Consider the following 24349-nt stretch of genomic DNA (forward strand, 5'->3'; position numbering starts at 1 on the left):
ACTGACGATCAAATTTCAAAGTGTTACAGACAATGTGTGATTTTGAATTGAATTGAATTGATTTACACTAGCACCTACCGTTGAATCACGTAAAAATTTAGTTTGATTATCTCATACGAGAGTGGTTTGATGGAAGGTGAAGTTTTCAATCAAAATGCGCATATTTAGATAATAGTTGGCAATGCCAAAAATGGACAATAATCAGTGAGTTTTCATTTTTTCAAATCAACCAAAAGATAATTTTTAAGAAGTTTCCTAAAACTCGCGTTAGTCTTCGCCATCACATATTCTTTTATATAAAAAATCAGTAATGTATACAATACAAGAATTAAGTTCAAAATAAACCTTGTGATACTATGAAATAGATTGGAAGTTATTATCGTTTTTTGCATCATATAAGTATCATTAAAGCCTAACTAATCAAGTTTCATCATCATCATATAGCTCCCAGTTAAGCAAAGGGCACCAGTCGGTGTTTCAGCACCTAGCTGTGGTTAGGTCGTTATCTTTCATTTGACGTTTTGTGTTCAATTTTGTTGAAGAGAGCTCTCCATTGTCTTGTATTTTTAGTTATTTCTGTAGCTTCTTTCCATTTTGAGCTCATTTGATGTTCGTACAGGTCGACTGTTTTATATTAATTTATTGCTTGTCGGATTATGTTTGTTGCTGGTGTCCGTAGTGTATGACCTTCTTCATTATCGCTTCGTAATCGTTACAGCTATTGCGTTCTCTTCAGTTGTGTTCCATAGGTGTTAATTACTTTATTTGAGCAAAAACATTTACACATAACTCGTAGGCATCTGTTGAATTTTCTGTATCATCTGATCGTCATATTTCCATATAACAGACTTTACATTGAACTGAAACAATCTTAGTTCTGTTATCCAGATATTTGTTGAAGACCATCACTTATACAAAGAATTTCAAGCGTTTTTTATTCGATGTCATTTTTATTTTGATGTCATTTTCAGTACTTTATTTTGTACTCACCATGCTGCCTAAATAGCAAAATTGCTCGAATTGCTCCATTTGTGTCTTTACTAAGTAGATGGCGTTTTCAGTATCGATTTGGGTTTTATCTTAATATTCATGTTTAGTACAGCTGGTGTTAGTTAAGTTAGCTAATCTGTAGTCTATTAGTTTCCTCTTGCTTGTGATTTCTATTTGCTTAATAGATGATTTCAAGATACTCCAGTTTTTTAAATAGGTTCCATTTGATTCCCGACCCTTATACTCTGTTTTCTCATCATCCAATCTATAACAATGTTAAGCAGGACTAGCGACAGAATACATCTCACTCTTTTTTCGATTTTGATTTCGCTTATATTGTCGTTTAGTGATTCAGTTCAGAATCTATGATTAGATCTAATGATCCAACTCGAAACATTCAGTTATATGTCGGTTTCCCAATGTTCTTGGCACATATTAACTCATGGATAATACCTTTCATATTATGAGTAATTGATAATAAATTTGTTCTGGGTCCGGTGTAAATTGTCATTTTGATTATATTCAAATCTAAAAGATCATTTTAGCAATGCATTCTGATTCTGATCTACGGATGCGAAATCTGGTGTATGAAGCAAAACATGCTAGAAATAACAAAAATTGAATCAATTGGATAAAACAAAAGACCTAGATGGAAGACGTTATCCACAGAATGAAAGCATTTAGAAAAATAAAGAAACACTGAAGGATATCTAACTTAAATTAACCAAATACCTGGAACATCTTTAACATAGACCTGAAAAGTCAGCTATAGATAACAAAGGACTCAAATGAAACATGAAGTATTTTCAATTAATTTCATTGATGATGTTATTTAAAAGAAAATTAAATGTCGATTTCAATTGTAGCTACTCAATTAACTGTAATAAATCCGGTTAATTTTCTTTGCTCTGACTATACCAGTCATATATTTACATTTGCTCTTAAAATGTGTTAATCCCAGTAAGAGCCACCTTAAACAGCTACGTTTACTAATAAAATATTAATCTCTTCGCCTTTTCCTAATACTATTGGCACACTGCTAGAAATTAGGTTTATAGGATAACCGGTTCCGGAAATTAAATTAAAAACAGAACATATAAATTTCCTCCGTGTCATCAAATAACCCGTGCGCTGTCATGCTAAAATTTCCTAAACGTGATTATGGAATTTCACACTCCAAATTGCTAGTATGAAAAGACATTTGATTAATTTTTGTTCAACAACTTAAATATTATAAATATGAAGTGTGCACAGAACACGTGTACAAGAAAACTTCAAAAGAATTATTATCAAGAGAAGCTATCAGATTTTTCACTCCTGCAAATAGTTAACTGAAGAAAGTACAAAGACGTTTAAACTTCTAATAACATAAAAGTGTTGTAAACTTCGGAAAGTTGGTTGTTTTTACTCACTTTCTGAGAAACAGCATTCAATTATTAGCTAAGGGTCTCTCACTATTTAAAGTTGTTCAGGGTTAAAGGTAATTTGATTCAAGATCAAACAGAAATTATTTTTTTGTAAAAGAAGCAATATTTAATATCAGCCTTAATTATTTCAACTCAATAAAGTCTGAACTAAATATATCAAACTTGTTTTGATATTTTTTTTACAAAGAACAAAATACTTCATACCTTGATGAATTTTCAACTGGAATGATTTTGTGTTTGAGAACGTTAATCGAATTAGCAGAATAAAGTTATAGAATATTGGATTATATTATATTTGTTGATGATAGGCTGTTCTCAGATCTTTATATACTAATTGCAAATGTTATTGTTGAAGTTTCTAGATAATTAATCTCTAGATTCTGCGACTCTACGATTCCTTGATACCTCCATTATTGAATTCATATCAAATTGCTTTTGTAATATAATCTTATGGCCAACTCTAGATTGTCGAATACACCAAAACTATTCAAATCAATTTTTTCTTAAAAAAATGTTATAATTTCATACTTACATTTTATCCACGTATCCACTGCTAACCAAATGTTAATTTTAATATTTTTAACTCTTTGGCAGAAATTAATATTTCCAGCTAGAGCCATTTTGTATGCAAAATTTATAACGTAATATTTCGTGTCCTTCAAGAAGATCGGAATAGGTGGGACAACTTGACGTTATTACAAATTTTTTTATCTAAAACAAGCTAAATATTCATGAATACACCTTGGTGAACACATACACACATTCACATTGGTGAATACACTCATGAACACAATCATCATATACCGGGAATTAACGAACAAATTCGGGAGAGAGTAGATGATATCAAAATAATGCTCCTGGAGAATCCTATGAATAGTTGTCGTTGATACGTTAAATTATAGTGACATTTTGCGTACGCTAGTTGTGGGATCAGCATCTACCGCATCTAATGCATTTTGCTCTAAATCTGGTGTTTTATAGCTCTTCTTCTTCCTACTTCACTTTAGGCAGATTGCCCGTTCATTCTTCGCAGCATGCCTATTGCCTCAATTGATGGTAAGATTATCAATCCAACTTTTTCGTGACCTTTCCATACTTCTTCTCCTCAATGGTGAGTTGTCTCGTGCTATCCTTACTATTCATTCCTACTTATGTGTTCATCCCATTCGCGCTTTCTGCTCAGTACCTATTTTCGTTGGACTTTCATTTCGCTTGTTTCCAGGATCCTTTTTGTTTTTGCTGTATCAGACCGAGTTTCTGCAGTGTACGTCTTTATGGATCTGATTACAGTTTTGTAGGTTCTTGACTTGGCTTCAATACTTATGTATTTGTTTTTCCATATAGTGTCGTTTAGACATCCAGCTGCTCATGCTGCTTTTATTGTTTATTGCCTTACCTCTGTCTCAATATCACCATATCCAGATAGTTCTATACTCAGTTATTTGAATTTCATTTCTTGCTAGATTATTTTGTCGTCTACGACCAGCTTTCATCTGAGAGGTATATTTGATGTCTTTTTTTGTTTTTGAGGCAGAAACCAGGTAGAAACTTATTTACCTAATTTATGTAGACAAAGTTGTTTCCAAAAAATGTTTGATTGTGTTTTAATAGCTCCTATTTTGGGAATTTCTTAAAAGCTTGGGATATGCAACACAAAGAACGGAATGATCGATGGAATAATTTTATATTGTGACGCTATAATACTGAAGCTTACAACGCTCTTTCAAGTTCAAAGAAATATCCTCCGTAGACTCAAAAAGTGTGTATAAGTGCAAGGTGCCCACTTCGAACATTTATTATATTTTTTTTTGGTTTTATTTGATAAGATGAACGCAAGCTACCTGAATTTTCCTACATTTCCTTATTTAAGTAACACGATAATGTTTGATCGAGTTTTAATACCTCCCATAAAAATTTTCCATAAATTATTACACTTTATGATAACTTTTTTCAGAATGTCTCTTTATAGGGAACAGTTTCCTTGGCATGTACAACGATCTAAAAATCTACATACCTCCTGAACATAAATTTCATCGACCTTTACAAATTTTCTAGAAATATCGATTGAAAAATCATTTCTGCTATCTTTAGATTGTACAGGTTGTCCCTGTAAAAGTTACGGATTGTTAACTATTGGGCATTGAGCCGCCAATTAACTTTAGATAGTAGTGAAGAACAAAACGCCATTCATATTCAAGACAAAGGGCGTTGAAAAAAAAAATTATATACATTTTTTACGCTTTTCAATTGAAAATTATGAAGTAATAACCGATGCTGGTATTTTGAATTTTCAATACACTGATATGTTATTAGCCTTAGGAAACTCAGCTATTACGCGTTATGCAGAAAAGTTTCCTCGAAGAAACTTACCAAGGAAAAATACATTTAGAGCCATTGAACGACGTTGTCGAGGAACTGCGATTGCTAGACCTAAGAAAATAAATTCTGGTAGGCCAAGACCAACGAGAATTATTAGTAAAGAAAATTTGTACACAGTTTGATCGTATCTTAAAGAAAAAGTTTATTCTACAGAGGTAAATTAACCTCAAGAATTGAAAGACAGAATTCACCGTCACTTTAATGACCTCATAGCTGACTCCCAAGCGTTTAGAAGATTAATAGATTCTTTTAAAAAAAGGATAGGCTTTTTTTTAATTTTTCATCTTGTTATTTTTATACCAGCATCGGTTCTTACTTCATAATTTTCTAGATAAAATACTCCGAAAACGGTACACAGTCTCTAGTTTTATCAAGAGTACCTTTTTGGTGTCAAATTAAATGATGTTTAAGTTAATTTGAAATCTTGCTTTATAACTCTAATATTGAAAAATTATGCTCAATACTACTTGTTACGAACCGTGTAACACTAGCGCTCTCTATGAAAGTTAGACATAAAAACATATTCATTGGATGTATCAGATTCCAAAACATATTTTTATAAAATTTCAATACAATGTTGCCAGTAGTTGCCGGAAAATCGTAAAAAATGTGTATAATTTTTTTCCTCCAACGCCCTTTATCTTGAATACGAATGACGTTACGAAATTTTTTTACTGAGCGAACCCCAAATTTTTTTCAGTTTTCTATCTATCTCAGAGACAATATCACCTTTTTTTGAAACACCCTTTATAACTGAGCAACGAGAGGTCGTACGACAACATTTTTTTGTCTCATCATTTTCACGTCATCTACTCGCTCCCGAATTTTTGCATCAAATCTAGAAACACCCTGTATTTTTTTTGTATGCTAATTTCGAAATGCTATAATCGAACATTTCAATAGTGAACAGCCATTTCGTAATTCAAATTTTTCAGTTGAAACCATACTAATTAATACTCAGATTACATCTTACACTATGTTACTTCTTACAACTAATTATACATTCTGTATAGACTAGTACATTAGTTTAAGAGCACCTGAAGTAGCATTAACTTCTCAAACCTCTGTATATAATAAACACTTGAATATTCATACAACATTCACGTTATGTTATACATATCTTACTCGTTCATTTAAATATATTTTTCTACGTCCGTTTTAATATTCACGTTTTTTTTTTTTTCATTCACAAAGAATGTAATTTCTGAATCGGTCAAAAAGGGTTAAAAAAATTGCCAAAACGTGTCATCTTTTAGCGCAATTATAAAATCAAAATAGTGGTCTGTGAACGCTTTATTTCTCATGTCAATTCGTTTCTCCGATAAATTGTCACACTTTTATTTCTTGATATTCCTTCAAGAAAATCCGTTTTGTTACTAATTAAAAGGAGTGTGGTATTATTATTAATGATGGAGAGTAATAGTGAAGAAACTTTCAACTACACACCAGAAGATGTTGTTGAATCGGCAACTGCAGCGATTCTTCTCCCAGATAAATCCAGGGAACAGTATTTAAAGAGGTATAATTCTTTTATGGAGTGGCGTACTAAAAAAAGGATAAACAGACAGCTTCACAGAAAGAGTGTTACCAGCTTACTTTGAAACGAAATCCAAAATGTGGAAGTCTTTGGTCGATTTATTCAAAAATGAAACGCACCTTAATGGTAAATAACGACGTAGACATCAGTAAATACTCGGAACTCATTGCATATTTGAAAAATAAATCAGTTGGCTATAGACCCAAAAAATCGAATACATTGCCCGTGAAGTAATTAATATGTAAGTTTCTGTAGCAAGCTCCAAACGATCATGCATAAGGTATGACAGCAAAAAATCTTAATGTGAGCTTAGATATTATTTGTAACATCTTTCAGGTTGCTTTAATATTCGGAATAGCAGGAGCTCTGTAGAAGGAGGAATTATATAAAATGAAGTGTAACGATATAAATAATACCGGAAATGTTTTAATTATCATCTGATATAAAAGTCTATGTTCAACGTCGATTTACTGTTATTGGTGAAATATCTGACAATAGATTAAACTTGGTAAACATTTATATGGTATAGAAACGGAAAATGCAAGTTGTAGGGTGGAAATCCAACACAGTTGCGGAGGGTTACGTAGACGACAATAAAAAACAAAACGGATTCCGCATTTAAAATTTTAACGGGAACAACTAGTATGAAGTCAAGCAACATTGTAAATTTTCAAGATCCTATCAACAATCCATTAAGTACTGATACAACTATAGACGATGTTATTTCTTTGAACTCGTTAATTGTTGCCCATTCAAGCACCAATAGTAATGTAACTTCTTCTTCACTTACAATTATAAATGCTCACAGTTGTAATTTTAATATTACTATCACAAAATAAAAATTGATAAAAGTTTTGTCGAATTTTTTTTAGTCTACGAAAAAATTTTGTATGAAACTCGTGAGTAGAGTAACTTTTTCTCAACCGTAGGTCAAACCGTCCTATTCGTGAAAAAAATTATTACCTTACTGCTACCTTATTGCATAAATAACTATTTTTAAATGGCTTATTTTGATTGTGCCTTTTGGGATGATTTCTATTAACGGTAACTTTTCTTATTCACACATCAAAATCTCGACAAGGTTGTGTTCATGGACTCAATATTCAGTTAAAGCAAAGTATATAAAATATTCAGAAATTACACCGTGATGGATTTTGTCGTTTATCGTTTGAAAATTGACTATCAAGTATATTTAACATGTGGATAGAAACCAACTTCCAAATTTATCGTTTTATTAGAAAATTCTAATGTTATTGTCTTTTAAAACTAAAAATCATGATTTGTAAGTCTAACAATAATAAACAAATAAAAAATGTAGCTTAAAATATCAGCAAACTTCTGGTTAAAATATAATTAATAAAATTATCTAATTATACAAAATGTGTGTGGATTTTATTAAATTTTATCTCGGCATCTAAATATCTAATGAGGGGGTTATCCATTTCAGGGCTGCAACAATAGTTTTAAGAGAAAATAACTGCCACTTCTTACGGGTCGACAAAGAGAACTTCAATAGAATTCTTAGAGACGTAGAAGCTAATACAGTACGACTCAAGGAACATGGAAAAGATGTATTAATATTAGAAAAAATTAATTGTAATACTAAGCAAGTATTTTCTTCCCATTATAAGTGAGTACCTTTAAATTCTACTCAATAAATTACCTAATTTATGGAGCAAATCGACTGTAATTTGTTCACTATCCAAAATACTAATCCTAACTTTTCACAACCATTCAATATTTTCAATTTAGTTTCGGAATACGTTCTCAGAGCAACACAAATTTTGGTAACTTTTAATTAGTCTTGTATTGTTTTCATTTCAGATATACTGTGATGGCGGGTACTCCGCAAAAAATGCTGGAGCATCTCCTAGAAACAAGACTGGATGGCCGCGGACCAGGAGGAGCTGGGGATAATTTCATAGTTACCGCGCAAGATCCCTTCCTCGATGACTTTCTCCTTACGCACATTGTTTTTTTACCAACGCATCAGCTAGTTGACGAACTGGACAAATAATATCCTTTATTAACTTAATTTCAAGAATATTTTTTCTTGTTTTCATAAGCATAACATAACATAACATAAGCATAACATTTCTTTCTTCTTTTCGTTCGTTACTCTATACATTGATTAAATACTTGACGAGATGCTATAATAATCAGATAATACTTAATACATTAGATGATAAAAGAAAATAGTGTTGTTAAAAATAAAAAAACACAAATTAAAGTTATATTAAGAAGAAAAACAGAACACAATGTAGGAGCTTCAATTCTTCGGAAATATACAACTCCTATAGAGAAAAAGCTTGTGTCCATTGGTGCAAAAAATTGTGGAAAAAATTCAATGGCATCTTTATGATCGTGGCAGTCGCCGAATCATGGATGATCTCCGTATATGAATCCGAAACTAAACAACAATCGACTTTATGAGTTTTCCAACACATGCTAAATCCAACAAAATTTATTCGCACAAAAATCACTTCTATCCAAATAGTATCCTGTTTTCTCGGAATAACTAGACATTTCGCCACCGATCCATTAGAACAACGTAGAACGGTCAATTCTGAATGGTATACCAGCACTCTTTTGTCAGAAGTGTTCGAAAAAATCAGGGAAACCAATCGCAGAAGAAGAATTATTCACCACCACGACAGTCAAAACATCGAATTGATAGGTCATCAACAGTCCTGGTTTGGCACCCTATGATTTCAATCAGAGTGGGAAAAATTCTTCGACAATTGGTTCAAACGCATGAAAAAGTGTATTGATCATAATAGAGAATATTTTGAAAAACAGCCAATCCCAAATATAATTATTTGTTTTCATTTGGCTATCTCAAAACTTAAGTAGCAACTCTCGTATAAATTAATGGTCATCAAAAACTCACTGAAGGGGAACAATCCCAATAATATGGAAGAAGAAACATAATTACTATGAATATTTTTCATTCAAGTTTCTGGTTCCAAATGAACTTGTACTCCTATCAAATCCGTTCCAAATTTGGTGCCATAGTAAACATTTTTCTGACAATACAGCGAAAAATTATTATCAAAGCTGTGGTTACATAAAATAATAAATAGCAAACTTCACATCATGCAGCTGCCGCCCTCTCTATCGCGGACATTTCGACCATGATACCATCAAGAAACTTTTGGTGATGTCTGCATTACAGAAACATTGGCATATGATGAAACTACTTAATATTGGTATAGAAGCTTATAGAATATGCCTCCACGATTTGATGTATTCTCCCGATCTCCTTTCCAGGATTTTTTCTGAATTACCCCGGAGAGAAGCTCAGTTGAACAGTACGTGGATTGGAGTTTCTTTCTCACCTTTGCATCTTAGACATAAAGCACCTTGCGTGAAGCCAATTGTCTTGAGATGTACAGGACTGTATATCAGTGTTGGATAAGAATGTATCCTAGTACCTTGGATGGTCTCTGAAAAAAGATTGATATATCGCATACCGGTGGATTCTAGCCTTCAGTTCAGAAGGCTGCTCGCAACTCTTCTATCCATTAAACTTATTATAGATCAGGTACCATTGCTTATAAGACCGGTAATAGCACTCTTCGCTAATCCGTATACCCCTTTCTCTCTAAACAACAAAATGTCCAGAAACCTACACAAGTTTTTCTTCAGTTTATCATGCAGATCAATACAGTTTTGTATCCTCTTAGATATTATTATCACCGCCCCGACTAACTCGAGAATTTATCGGTTGATTATTTATCCCAAACTGCATATATATCTCTGGTTGGAATGTAGTGGGTAGGACATGCAGACTTAAAGTCTCTTCGTTCTCGAAACTTTGCTTGCTTCCAGTTGTATCTGTATACGAAATGGGTCCTTTTGGGCTTAGGAAATGAGAAGAGTGAACACTCTAGCCTTGCTGATAAGGAAAGATTACTAGAGCTAGAGCCTCTTCTTCAATATAGCCCTTCTTGAATGTCCGTACTTCATTGCTTTCCAGAGCCTTTGTAATTGTAGACTAATTGCAGTTTTTACCGCTAGATTGGGATGTATCACGTTTAGGAAGGCCCCAATTACTAGCCACTTATTGAACACGCTGTTCACATCAACACTCACAATTACACTATCTGACGCGCGTTTCGATAACCAATTTATCGTCTTCAGAGACTGAGTGTTGGTGTAGTTGTGGTGTGAACAGTGTGTTCAATAAGTGGCGCCTTCCTAAACGTGATTCATCCTAATCTAGCGGTAAAAACTGCGATTAGGCTACAATTACAAGAGCTCTGGAAAGCAGTGAAACACGAACATAGGGCTATATTGAAGGAGATGCTCTAACTCTAGTCATCTTATAAGCAACAGTGTACTAAGTATGAATACCACCAACAATTCCAGAAATTCCAACTCAGCCCCTTATTATCACATGTATTCTAGAATGAGGGTGGCAATGAAAATATTTATTATTTATACTGAATTTTCCTTAACCAAAAACACTTATAGAATAGAGTTCACGAATCAAGACCGAGAATTTGTATTGGCGTGTAAAAGAAGAGTAATTCAATTTGTGTATAGATGGGTAACGACAGTCAGACATCCGCTTTTCGAGGACGATATAGCTGTAGACTTTCTCGAGGAAATAGCTAATGAGCTTGAAAATGATTCTTCTCAATATGATGCTTTGCAAGAAGAAGCGGCTTTAATGCACCATGTTATGACGCAATTAAGAAGGTAAGGTTTCGCACCGTGAGCTACGGTGTGTCGAGAGTGTTGGTAAATTCTGGGAACTTCACTAATAATGTTACAGGGGATAAATTTCACTGTTACCATGCGATTTATATGTAAACAAATCTTGTCACAATTTTTGATAAGAAAACGAGGGCTTGAATGAAAATCAGTTGAAAAATGAGATATAACAAAATGTGATTAAAATGTTTCAATTCAACAAAGCCTTTTATAATGGTTTGTTAAAGTTATTTAAATACTATTTGTCATAGCATGAAAGATGTTTGTTAATTATTCGCCTAAAAGAAGTACTTATTCATATGGATATACATTTTATACTAGTCTGTATTTTGATTTAATCTGTTTATCTTCCTGTTTAAAAAATAACTGAAATACCAAAGAATTTCCCATAAATAGCCTACTTAATATCGTCTAATGTGTTACACAAGTCTATTGTAAGTACCCAGCTCTAGTTACAAAAATTAAGTAGCTATGGCTAGCTAGAATAATGATGATAAACAAGGTTTTCCTCAGTATCAAGAACTTTTTTAAAAGAACTCCATGCGATCATGAACCATTGCTCACATATACCTCCTGATCAATCTGTTGTATTCCACGTAAAATTATCAAAAATCGATGTTCTCGAAAAAGCTAATCAGGCAACTTTTGCCATTGTTTGAACCTCGATTGTGTGAGTGCTAGACACGTACTGATAACGTGGTCTGCACTTTCCTCTTCCTCCATGCACCAGCAGCAGTCCGTGTAGTATATATATTACATGTTGATAGCGTCGTAGATGATCATGTCTAGTTAATATATCTGTCTTAGGTTGTATATTTCGTGCCCGTTTAATCGGAGCATTTGATTAGTAAGACAGAGAGAAGCTGGTATCATACCATCTATGTAGAGCCTGGTCTTGCGAGCAAAAGTCTCAGAGATGTAGTAGCTGCACTATAGGCTGGTAGTTTTGCTGATCTCAGTCCAGCGAACGAATTAGCCTCGTCGTTGCCCGAAAGGCCGGGCACACAAACAAGATGGATCTTGTAGCTACAACTTATCAATTCATGTACGACTTATTTGCACTTCAACACTGGCGGTTATAGTAGCTCTTAGCGGATTGAAATTACTGTGTGTAGGTATCGTACAATCACATTTCATTAACAACGAATACTTCGGTTTGAGGAACGTGTGTTTCCCAAACGAAAAAAAATTTTTGTGCTGTGTACTACTCTCACGCTCGTGTTTTTTATACAGTTCATTTATTGGAAGTCTTCTATTTAAAACATGTAAAATTATACCTCTACATTTAAAAAACGAACACAAATGCCTTACAAAAAGCAATTTATATAATTAAGATATATTCACAATTCTAGTAATTTTATGCTGTATTCCGTTTTTTCATTATGAATACTGAAACTGAAATATTAAAAATAATATTGCTAGATTTTTTAGAAAGTAATTTAATCAAATTTTATCATTTTATCCTTGAGACATTCCCTCCAAAATTTATTGCTGATTTTAGATTTTTTGTTGGGTGTCTTTAGACGTTTCAATTCGATTTATGATTATTTTATCGGGACAAAACTTTTCGTCCCTCGGAACGTGATCGAGATAAATGTTTAGTTTTTTGCTTCTTGACGACTCCGTCGGATCCTACTAGCATTTGTCTGCTCTATATGTAAATATTATATTCAAGGAAAAGACAATAAAAGCCAAAAAATTAGAAGAATGGAAGAAATTATACAATAACCAATATAAAAATCTAGTGAATGAGGTTGATAGGCCTAACTCTTCGACGCTGTGAGCATATAAGACATAAAAAATTTTATTGTCAGGAAATGATGTCGTGATCAGTATATTTAATGTGAAAAAATTGTTTATCGAATTTATACCTTCTCTAAACAACAGTATCAAAATATACATATAAATTTTGCCAAACATACATTATTGTTTCAAATGATGTATGCTAATTACTTGCTGAATTAAATGAATTAAATAGAATTCAATATAAACATTTTCTGTACAATATTTTCAATTAGTCCCTAAATAATTAATGTGATGAAACAAGCATTGAATGTGTAAATACAAAAACTATTGTTGTTTAAATACATGAGCTGCCCATTTGTATTGGCTGATAGCGTCGAAATTATTCCAAAGTCTTGGGACCGAGAAACTGTTTACAATGCAAAAACTCAATTTGAATTTATAAGATAGCGAAGAACTGATATTATCGCGTAGTACGATTCTCTTTTGAACGCTTGTGAATTGATATTGGATACCGAACAATAATAGACAATAATTTAAATAAACTATGAATATCTTCTGCATACTAATAAATAGATTTACGTTGATATAATCTTAATTTAAGTGCAATGTCACACGTTACTGATTCGATCTAAAACCGATTACTCGTATCTATGTATTTGATATTAGATCTATTCTAATTGAAAATTAGGCAAAAATATCGCTTTAGGGTAAAGTACCCAATTAATTAAGATGTTACGTGTTATCTATTCTTTTGTATGGTGTGGAAGCATGGACACTGACGGAAGCAGGTCTTAAGAAGCTCGAAGTTTTTGAAATGTGGACATCAGCTAGCAGGAAAGTGTGTGTAATGACGACGTTATGATGCAAATCAGAAAGGAGAGAGAGATTGTAAGATCTGTTAAGACCAGATTATTATTATTTATATTTATATTTCGCACATGTAATACGCAATCCTGACACGCATAGTATATTGCATCTTATCATCCAGGGAAAAATAGAGGAAAAACGGAGTACTGGAAGAAGAAGATCATCATGGTTGAAAAATTTACGTCAAAGGTGCGGTTAGACAACTAGTTCACTCTTCCGAGCTGCAAAATTATCATAGCCAACATGATCGCCAACGTCCGATAATGGACTGGGCACAATAAGTAGAAGAAGACCCAATTAATGGCATCTTTAGCAGTATTTCGGACTGTTATATCAATTTGGGCATGTTAAAGTAAAGCAAATTATTAACCGCCTTGATTACGAGATTATCAACAATTCTTCTTTGGTATGAATAGAGAAATCTACATTTTCGGACCTCGTTTCTTCAAATTAAAAATAATATTTTCTAATTATGGCTACATATCCAAGTTATTGGCAGTAGACTCTAATTATTGGCATAACAATTTACCCAATTATCGTATTACCTAATCTGAAATTTCCTTCTTCAAACTTTAATACCGAGATAATGAATAATACCAATTTTTCTGAGAAAACAAGTATATTATCTATAGACATTTGTTTAATTTCAAGTACAAAACATTGAGCATTACTCAAACATTAATACAAAATTAGTAAGAAACTACACTACACAGGTATGAAAATAAATTAATTATATGATCACAAAATTTATATTTGTGAACCCTTTGTAAATTCCAAGATTTTTAAGCACTTTGTGTGGCATACCCTTTGAAGTCGAATTACTCATCAATGGATCACTAGTATTATTACTTGAAGGAGGCTCTATATCATATTTGATTATGTTCTTCACTTGTGTTATAGTTTGGTTTGTTTGAATTCTTGTTTACAAATTTTGATTCATAAATTCATCAATTAAATTTTTTCTGTTTCGGTTCTGCCGTTCAAATATTCACCAATTTTCGACAATTTCAAAGGAATCTGCTAATCTAGATTAAAACAAGAAACATCGGTTGTTTCTTGTCACCTAAAAATAATTATTACTACATAAGTAGAAAAATAGGAATGAGCGCGACTTGAACCTGGGACCTCTCCCCCTTAATAATAATTCTCCGTATGTACTACTGCTTAAAGTATGTTTCTTTACACACTATTGCGTAAAGTTTTACCCACTGGAAAGTGTGTCTAGATTTATAAAATAGAATAAAAATCTTTACTCAAATTATTTGGGTCTCTTTTATCGCTGGTGGCTTAAAAATTATTTATTGTAAGTAGTTCAAAGAAATTTCTATTTTGATATTAATGTTCTAGTTGATTAATATAATTATGCAATTTTCAATGTCAAATTGTACTTTGACAAAGACCGAAGAAGCTTAAGAAATTGTTTTGATGGTCCATTAATAAAAACCATGCAATGGAAATAATCGTCATAAAAATGCCTATAGAAATAAAAATATGAAAGTGATATTACAATATACTATTAATTTAAGAATATAATTATTTTGATATATCCATATAGCAAGTTTTATGTATTTATATTTCTTCGTCATGGGAAGATTGCTAGGCTCCATGAGTCGATGCCTTTTTATTGTTGTGGGACCCGCGCTTACAGCTATCAACGTAGTTCGTGGTTTGGAGGACACAATGGTTAATTATATATGAGGTCTGGCTATTAAATAACGAGACTGCGCCCCTAGAGGGAGCCCTAGACGGGTGGGGTAAGAAACTAGTAGTGCGTTGGGTATCTAGATATCTTGTCTATGCACGTCCCAAAATACGTTTCCGTCACTGTTATAGTATTTGTGCCGAAAACCATGTGTGACGAAAATCAATCTCAAATTTCTCGTTAAATTTAAAAAAACTCCGACAGAGTGCTATAAATTGTTGCAAGAGGCCTATGGGAACAATTCTCAAACTTGTGCGCGTGTTTTTGAGTGGTTTAAAAACTTTAGTGAGCTGGTGTCAGAAAATCTGACTCCTGCCCAAAAGCTCTTGCGTCAATGGGTCTGCTCAGGTTTCCTTGAAAGATTAGAAAAGTTAGAAAGAGATCTGCTTTAAAAGGGTTGATTTCAGTCAATGGATGCGGTAAAGCAAAAAACGGCAGATCTCACCAAATAAGACTTCCAGCACTGCTTGGATCAATGGAAAAAACGTATGGAATGGTGTGTGGCAAGGGGAGGGGAGTATATTGAAGGGGACGTAACTAGTCTCGTTATTTAATAGCTAAACCTCGTAGATTTAGATATGCGATTGTTTTTTGCATATACCAATTAATCAGTAAAAAATTATTCGAAGGTATATAAAATGATCCCTTAGGTTTATCACAATAATAAATTTATTTGATTTATTAATTGTTTGTTTTTCAGTAATTACTTTTGCGGATTCCAAATCAGATATATTAATATACGAAAAGCTCTAAAACGGCAATGACAAGAGACCCTGAAAAATTACCCCATAAAATTTCTATTCAAATTATAATTTTTATTACTTCCAAGCTTATCATTTTTCCCTAGAAAATTTTTTATATTTTTAAGAAGGGTGAAGTATCGATTTTATATTTAATTTTATATCAAGTTTAACGTTGCTTTTAGAATTGAGTATATTTTCCATCCATCGAGAACTTACATTTTTTTCATTAAAACGCATAAATGTTGTTTGTCAATACATAGATAATTTTTATTTACTTATCTATTTTCAAGTTCAGGCATAATCTTGGGATCAATTCGAAAAAATCAGTTTTTCATTTTCACTCACAATTTTATTATTACTCACTACATTGTAAATATGAAAAATAGTTTATCAATAAAACAACTTTCAATGTTATTAACTACTCAAACAAATGTTTATGTGCGTGATTTCAGTCTTTTCTGGCTCATTTTTCAGGTATAACGAGGACCGCAAAGCACACGAAGGGCAGAAATGGAAGTTACCGCCTCTCGGCCAACCGATAAGCCTTTTTAGCGCTGGTGACGACATGAGCAGAACGATCATAATGCCTCAGGATGACAGTAAGTCCTTTCACATGATTTCAACTTCTCTTTTTCTATTAACATCAATATAGAAAAAGTAGATACACTTCATGTGTCTTATATATTATATTTATTCAATTTTGGAACTGAAAAAAATTAGAAGTGGAAGTAGATATTATATACAAAGTTATGATAAAGTAATGTAGAAAATTTATACGTACGTCAGTGTCAATATTATAATTAGCGTGAAGGATTTTCCAAAATCTGGAAGACAATGCAAATGTAGATATTTTGCTATCCTTGGAAGACAACCCTCGCGCAACTACAACGGAAAATGGTTCACAACAAAGTGTTATTCAATCGTATGTATTAAAGTTTTCAAAGAAAAAATAATCTGCACACATACAACGTTCAACTTGTCGAAATCTTTGGAGGTGATTTGGAAAAACGAAATTTTGTAAAATTTTCATAAGGCATTATGATAAAAATTCAAATTTTCTTAATAGTGTAGTATTTTCGGACGAGGCAACGTTTTGTTCAAGAAGTACAGTAAATAGACAAAATGGTCGCTACTTACTGGGTTCGGAAAAGTCCCGACTTCATTTAGACAAAAGATACCCAGTACCCAAAAGAATATAATATATGGACAGCAATCGACAAGGAAGGATTTATTGGACTTTATTTCTTTCGAAAGAATTCAACAACTGAGGATATTTGGAACATCTTCGTATGGCAGTGCTTTCGGATCTAATTGCGACATTTCTGGATCCAAATAATAGAGAAAACCTGGATCGCGGTATTTGGTTCCAGCAAGACATTGCACCAATTTGAAGAAAGGTAGATTGGAAGATGTGAATCAATTGAGTAGCCACCTAGGTCACCTAATCTTAACTTCTTCGATTTTTTTCTGTCGAAGACATTCAATTTTCTGGTTTTTTTTTTCTCCTTATGGGATCCCCACTTAAATTATTTTTTATAATGCATAACTACAAGCTCTAACAAGTAATATAAAAAACCTAGCTTCTTATTAAAAAAATGGCGTCATAACGTTTTGTTTTTCACTTATGTCAAAAGACGTGCTCTTATATTTTGTGAATTTTGTGTATTACTTCATCATAACCCAATATAGATATTTTGGACGCACCTCTACTAATTAACTAAAGTGTTCAATTACACATATCAAACAGCAGCTCAAGTGTCCAATCGACACAATTTGATACATAATGATTTGATCATTTTTGCAATGAATGAAACTCTATTTTTCATTCCAGAATAATATTTTTATTTTGCAGTTATATTTCGCGTATACTGTGCCGATCATACTTACTGCACTTTACGTTTACCAGTAGACACTACCGCTGAAACCATTAAATTAGTAGCTGCCGAAAAACTGAAGATGAGACCAAGTGACGAACTATTACTCGTTGAAGTGAAGTCCAATGGAGAAAGAGTGGTATTTAAAGATAATGATATTAGTATTCCCACTGCTTTGTCCTTAAATGGAAGGATATTCGTTTCTCCAAAGGATCATTTAGATGCATTGGTAAGTTTGATTCAAGAAGAATTTTTATTTTAATAAATACCATTTAATGTTATTTTATGAATAGGAAAAAAATCTAAGCTGTGGTAAAACAAATATGTACTTTGTCAATTTTTCTACACATCTAAATGTAAATAAATGAAAAGAAGCTTGAGATATAAATAATGCTTGTGGAAGTACACAAAAGAAAACGATTAAATAGCTGATTTCAAGCATGCAATCGCTCCAGGAAGAGTTCCTTCGCGAAAACTTCCGGTGAAATCGCATTCGATTTCCATCTTTTCTAGTGGTACAGAGAATACGAATAGATTTTCGGTTTGTATTCGCTACAAAAAAGGAAAAGATTATTGTTATTTACTCAAACAAGAAATAGTCTATTACCACAAATCAAAAACGAAGTTAACAAGATATATAAGGGGTCTGACAATTAAATAATGAGACTGATTCTGTAAAAATTATTTATTACAAATACTTATACACCGACTTAAGAGATTTATCCAGGTGTTGTAGTAATTTTGGAAGTTATTGACTAGAACCTCCAACAGCACCGTTTCATAGTAATTGCAATGTCCATAATCGATTTCAAATGGTTCCTCTTACGACGGTTTTGATTATAGCCCGCAATAAATCCGGTAAAAAGGGGAGTTGTGGCAACACTAAAATCCTACTAGAAGTTATAAAGTGCGTCACACTCCTCGCGCAGTGGCAGGATGCATTATCAGGATACAACACCCAAAGTCTTGGCGCACTTTGTTGGGTCTATGAAGTACTTCGCTAAGCTGGAAATTTTGGAAGCATTGATTATATTCATACTCAAAACACTGCTTACAATACCACTACACCAACACTCACAATAACACGTTTCGATAACCAAATTATCATCTTCAGAGACTGAGGGTAAACAGTTTACCTTCAGTCTCTGAAGACGCTAACTTGGTTATCGAAACGCGCGTCAGAGTACTTCGCGATAGATTATTTGTTTCACGCTCTGCTTAGGTGGAACTAACTACTTATGAACCACCACGCGGCTGTCAAAGAAGCAGATAAGTATCGTGCTCGAGAGAGCTTGAATCATTTGGCGATAAACTCTAAAGCCTTTGTTTTGGAATCATACTTCAAGTTTCGGAACTTAAAATTATGATTTGAGTGTACACACTTTAATAACTTAAACGTTCATTGTAACGATCAATTATTTTCAAATCTAATAGAGCATTTTTTTGTTGCCAAAGTGCTCGCAAAACTTTTTCTGTAGTCAGTCATCAAACTCTCCCAAAGTAGTTAGAAAACTTTTTATTTATTGATCCCAAACTTTGTTCCACTGTAGTTTTAACAAGTTTATACAATGAAATTGGTTTTATCTGGAAGTGAATGAATATACGAGGGACACGAATATACAAGATTTGAGAAATTATTATGTGAAACATAGGAGCTCCGATTTCTCCAAACGCAACTTTGGTATAGCCTCTCCGAATTTTTTTGTTTTATGTTTATGCTATTTTATCCGATTCGTGTTATAGTATTTATACGCTCGTAAGTCCCACGTTTACTGATTGATTTAAAATTTCTTTAGGACATATTCATCCAAATGTGCAATCAAAATATTACTACTTTTTGAAAATAGAAAATTTCGTATCATATCATATAAAACTAAGAAATTGAAAGTAGTGAGTTACTTTTGACCATATTAGGCTCATGAATCTAATTGTTTCATTTTTGATGATGATTTATGAATAAAATCATGTTTCACTTTAAATATTTTAACATAAATTCCATATTTTTAATTCTCTTACGTTAACATATTTCGAATATCAAAGCAAGTAGCAAAATCAAGTCCAAGACAAAAAGAATCATAAGTTATTACGTCGTCGTTTTGTATTCGAAAATTTTCAGTGAATTTCCAAGATTGGGTTAACTAATGCTATGTTCTGAAATTCTAAATACGATCATATATTACAGCTGCTTAACATTGCTAACAATGTATTACTAAATTTACAGTTGTAACTAGAGTAAACCTGTTTGTTTAAATCTTATAAGACAAGGAATAACTTCATCTCAAATTCTAATTATCATAAGACGTTAATTGAATCAGATTGTAATATAGTATGGATTCTATCACTGATTTGGAGATAACTTTTTTATTGTATTATCAACAATCTATTTAGGATATTCATCAATTTCATTCAAAAGCTGTCAGTGATTGGAATCTTTTTTTCCTGGGATTTATAATAATGAATGTCATTGTATTGCGTCAAGAAATAGCTAGATAATCCAGGCTTTCCATTATATGAGTAGACCAAGACGGACTTTCATTTTCTCAAAGTTTACTTTTACACTGTAACGAAATACATTCATAGAACTTCTAAATAACAGTCATAAGCTAAAAATTTCAGCAAAAATTTTGATAGAGGTGTAAACGTGGTAAGAAATATAATCAGATACAAACGCCCAGAGTAGTCTACGGGTATAAATTAAAAAATTGAATCTTATAGAATTTAATAATTTAATTATGGGAGAGGCGAATCGTGGATTGATGAGCTCTTGGATAAATACTACTTAAGGAAACCACCTAAGTGAGTTTGATTATGTCTATAGTACATAAAATATTCTATTTATCTAATAAAGAGGTTGGCCGAAATAAGTCAACAAATATGCATTAAGAGAAAAAAATTCAACGTCAAAATAAATTAATTAAAAGAAATTAAAAAGAAATTTGGAATTTACGGCAACGTTTTTTAATGGAAAGGCAGCTCTGGCGAAGCATGTCAAGCTGGCCGCGAATTCTTCTTCAAATGCAGTTCGGAGTTTGGGAAGGGTGCGTGGTACACTTGCAAAAAGGCGATCCTTGAAATGGCCCCACAGGAAGAAATCACAGGGTGTCAGATAACATGACCGTGAGGGCCATTCATTGAATTCTCATCTGCCTATCCATTCTCCAAAATGAACTTTAAGGTACTCCCGCACACATAACGTGTAATGTGGCGAAGCTCCAACCTGCATAAAATGACGCATGTTCGCGAGTGTTGGATCGTTATCTATTTACCCACATAGTTCTTCAAGCATTTCCAGATAACTTTGGCCTGTCACGTGATCCTCAAAAAAGTACGGACCCACGAGACCTCCGGCATGGATTTTCGAGAGCGTTTCCTGACTTATGTATATGTATTCAATTATTGTTAAATAAATTGACAGTTTATATATGGTAACGTTGCTATAATGTTTCTCTTCCAATATATTTAAACGATTTTTAACTGTGGGGTGGATTCATATACACTAGGTGTCTTCTTACTTAATTTATTTATACTTTTACACTAAGTTTACTCAGTTACTCAGTACTCTGTTATTTACTATTCATCAAACTATACACTAAGACTTAACACTAAGCACTTATTCAATTCTCAACATATTAATTCATTTAAACACACTATTTATTTGTCTTATTCACTGCCTTCCTCTCCTATAAACAAACGAGTATTTATACAAAAAACACTTATTACTAAACACTTATCTTATTTATTTAAATTCACCGTTTGGGTTACTTTTTACTATCCCGATGGGTTCCCTAAGACAACAAATTATTTATTGACTGCTTTGGCTGCTAGAGCCTCATTTAAATAGTATTATACCATTCTAGAAATTTCGTTCACTGGAAATCTTTAGTTTGTCGCAAACAAATAAAAAGGTCCTCTTAGAATGTGTGTCTATAAAAAAATCACAACATGATGTAAGCACGCAACAAAAAATAGGTGAACAAATCTATTAATAAATACCCAGCACCTTCGCCAAATTTTGGCATAGATCAACATAATAGAACAGAGCCGAATTCACGGTTTATATCAGTGGGCAAGTTCGTATTACCCGCTCTTTAAAAGAAACTGCTGTACAGCAACTAGTCACTTTCCCGTCTTATAAAAATAACAGGGCACCGTCTTCATTAGATACTGATGATAAGGGGTATAGCTGCAAATTAATATGTGCCCACCGGTATCTTGGAAGATCACAGATAACTTCTACCATGTTCCTGACGACTCGCTAATCCAACTGGTTGCTCGCTATCTCAGACATAGCCAGTTTCGTATTGCTAGATTCTAACATTTGGTCTCGGAGGCTTCGAAGGGCTTCCTACACATCGATAGGTGGATCGATCTTGATTTTCATTTTTCGTTACCAGGAAGAAGACGTACTGCGAATTATGTTCCAGTCTTAGGGGTTGCAATATGATCTTCAAGTTTTTCTAAGTGCCCATGAATAATCTCCCGGAAGAGTGAAAAAATATTGGCGTTGTTCTGTGGTCACCCCATATATCGCTTTCACAGTACCTCCGTACGCACACATAAATTTTTCAAAAGCAGCTTTTCTTGGATATAATTCACTTCTTTCTCCAGGTCATAGTATTTTTCGAACGGCGCTAGTGATATTAGGATTATGCTGTAACTGTAATCCGTCAATTTGATGCTAATTCGTCGCTGGCTTGTGTGATATCTAATGAAGCAACGGATGTTTGACTACTCAAAACCTATTATTTATATTTTATAAGTATTGATATTGATATTAATCATATTAATTAAGAATCTCTGCTTTTCAATTGAAGCTACTCTTGATTGTATAAAAAATATTGGACTCATATTTTAAAATGGATGGAAAGTTATCAGAAAATTATACTGACATAACTTTGAAACTTATGCTGCAAATGTTTCATCATTGTTTCCCTCTTGCCGTGCTTATCGACAATTTTCCTTTAATTCTTATAGATTTCCAAATATATCTTAATTACTTTTTATTCTTTTCAATCTCTAGGCATTTTTACCTGCTACTCAAGGCTGAATATATTGCTATGTTGCACGATTTACGATCGCTTCAAATAACTTCGACTATAAAGTTATAAGCATCGCAGGACGTGTGAAAACTCCTTTCTGTCTTTGTTTCGTAGTCAATTACGTTAAAATGTCACGGTAATCTCATTAATGTATTTACTCCCTGCGTCGATAGCCTCTAAGAAGGGAAAATAGTCCTCCTTTTAAGAATCAGTTGCATTACTAGTTTTAATAAGAGATTGAAGCAATTTAATAAATGTCATAGACGTTGAAAAATATCTCTTTTAGTAAATGATATAGTTGAATCGCAATAGAATTATTCTAATGCTGAAATTTACATAATTTATTATTACTGCTCTCGAGAGAAATCAACAAATTTTAAAGTTTGAAGTTGATATAGTATTCCTAATAAAATAAATTTCAAGATATCTGAAAGTTTCTCTAGGCAACTAAACTTAGATTATCTTAAAATTTATCACCTTTTTTACATCACGTATATTTTATTGGTACAAAAATGCCAGAATTCAGAAAGATATTGAAACAAAGGGACATATCAGATGTGTTATATGTATGAGAAATTCGGATGGAAACGGCTACAGGAGAAACACGTAGATAAAACAAATCTGAAGGAACCTGTTTTTGAGCACATACAAAAACTGAATTTATATTTTTAAAATATGACCAGACAAAAATAAACAGAAAATACGAATTTTCTCGAAAACGAAAAGAAATTTTTTTTGAATAATTCTTGAAAGAAATAACAGAAGAATAGAGTTATAAAAAGTAAATACGACAGATGAAATGCAAAAGTCACCAGTGCATATTAAAAATAATATCAACTCAAATATAATAAAATTTACTTGTGAAGTGTAGACTTCGAATGGAGTGGAAGGTCTACAACAAACTCATGAAACACATATAAAAATTAATATGGAATTTTTAGTGGTTCTCTAAAATCTTTCGACCCTTTCGCTTCAATTCGCTGCGCACCACTGGTACACACATAAAATTGCGTTCTTTGTTGAGAAGAGCACTTTACTCCAGAATTTTCTAAAGCTGAGAGAATATTGTGATTGTAATGATATTCGGAGACTTTTTGAAGTTATCGATTGCCCTTTTAGGCAACGAATAACTTAGTGTTTTGCATATATTTGGTTTTATGTGTCTCTTTAGCTTTAGGTCTATTTTGTTCCAAAAATCAAATTATCATTTGTGTTTATAATATGTTGAGTGCAAAACATGAATTGTATAAAGAGCTTCCGAACAATTTTATATAAGACAACACAGCAGGCCTCATAGGCCCATGGCTTGAAGTCTCTTTGCTGCTT

General features: G+C 32.8%; 1 protein-coding gene across 1 annotated transcript in view; it reads left to right on the forward strand.

The window, feature by feature from the left end:
- Positions 1–24349, forward strand: part of LOC130446450 (rap guanine nucleotide exchange factor 4) — a 281452-nt gene that overhangs the window by 249767 nt on the left and 7336 nt on the right. The window contains exons 11-15 of the mRNA XM_056782724.1: positions 7781–7963; positions 8158–8349; positions 10804–11037; positions 16585–16709; positions 17963–18213. Of these exons, the coding sequence (XP_056638702.1) occupies positions 7781–7963; positions 8158–8349; positions 10804–11037; positions 16585–16709; positions 17963–18213 (985 nt within the window). The remainder of the gene's footprint in view (positions 1–7780; positions 7964–8157; positions 8350–10803; positions 11038–16584; positions 16710–17962; positions 18214–24349) is intronic.

Source organism: Diorhabda sublineata, chromosome 1 (genome assembly GCF_026230105.1).
Source record: "Diorhabda sublineata isolate icDioSubl1.1 chromosome 1, icDioSubl1.1, whole genome shotgun sequence".
Classification (NCBI taxonomy): Eukaryota; Metazoa; Arthropoda; class Insecta; order Coleoptera; family Chrysomelidae; genus Diorhabda; species Diorhabda sublineata.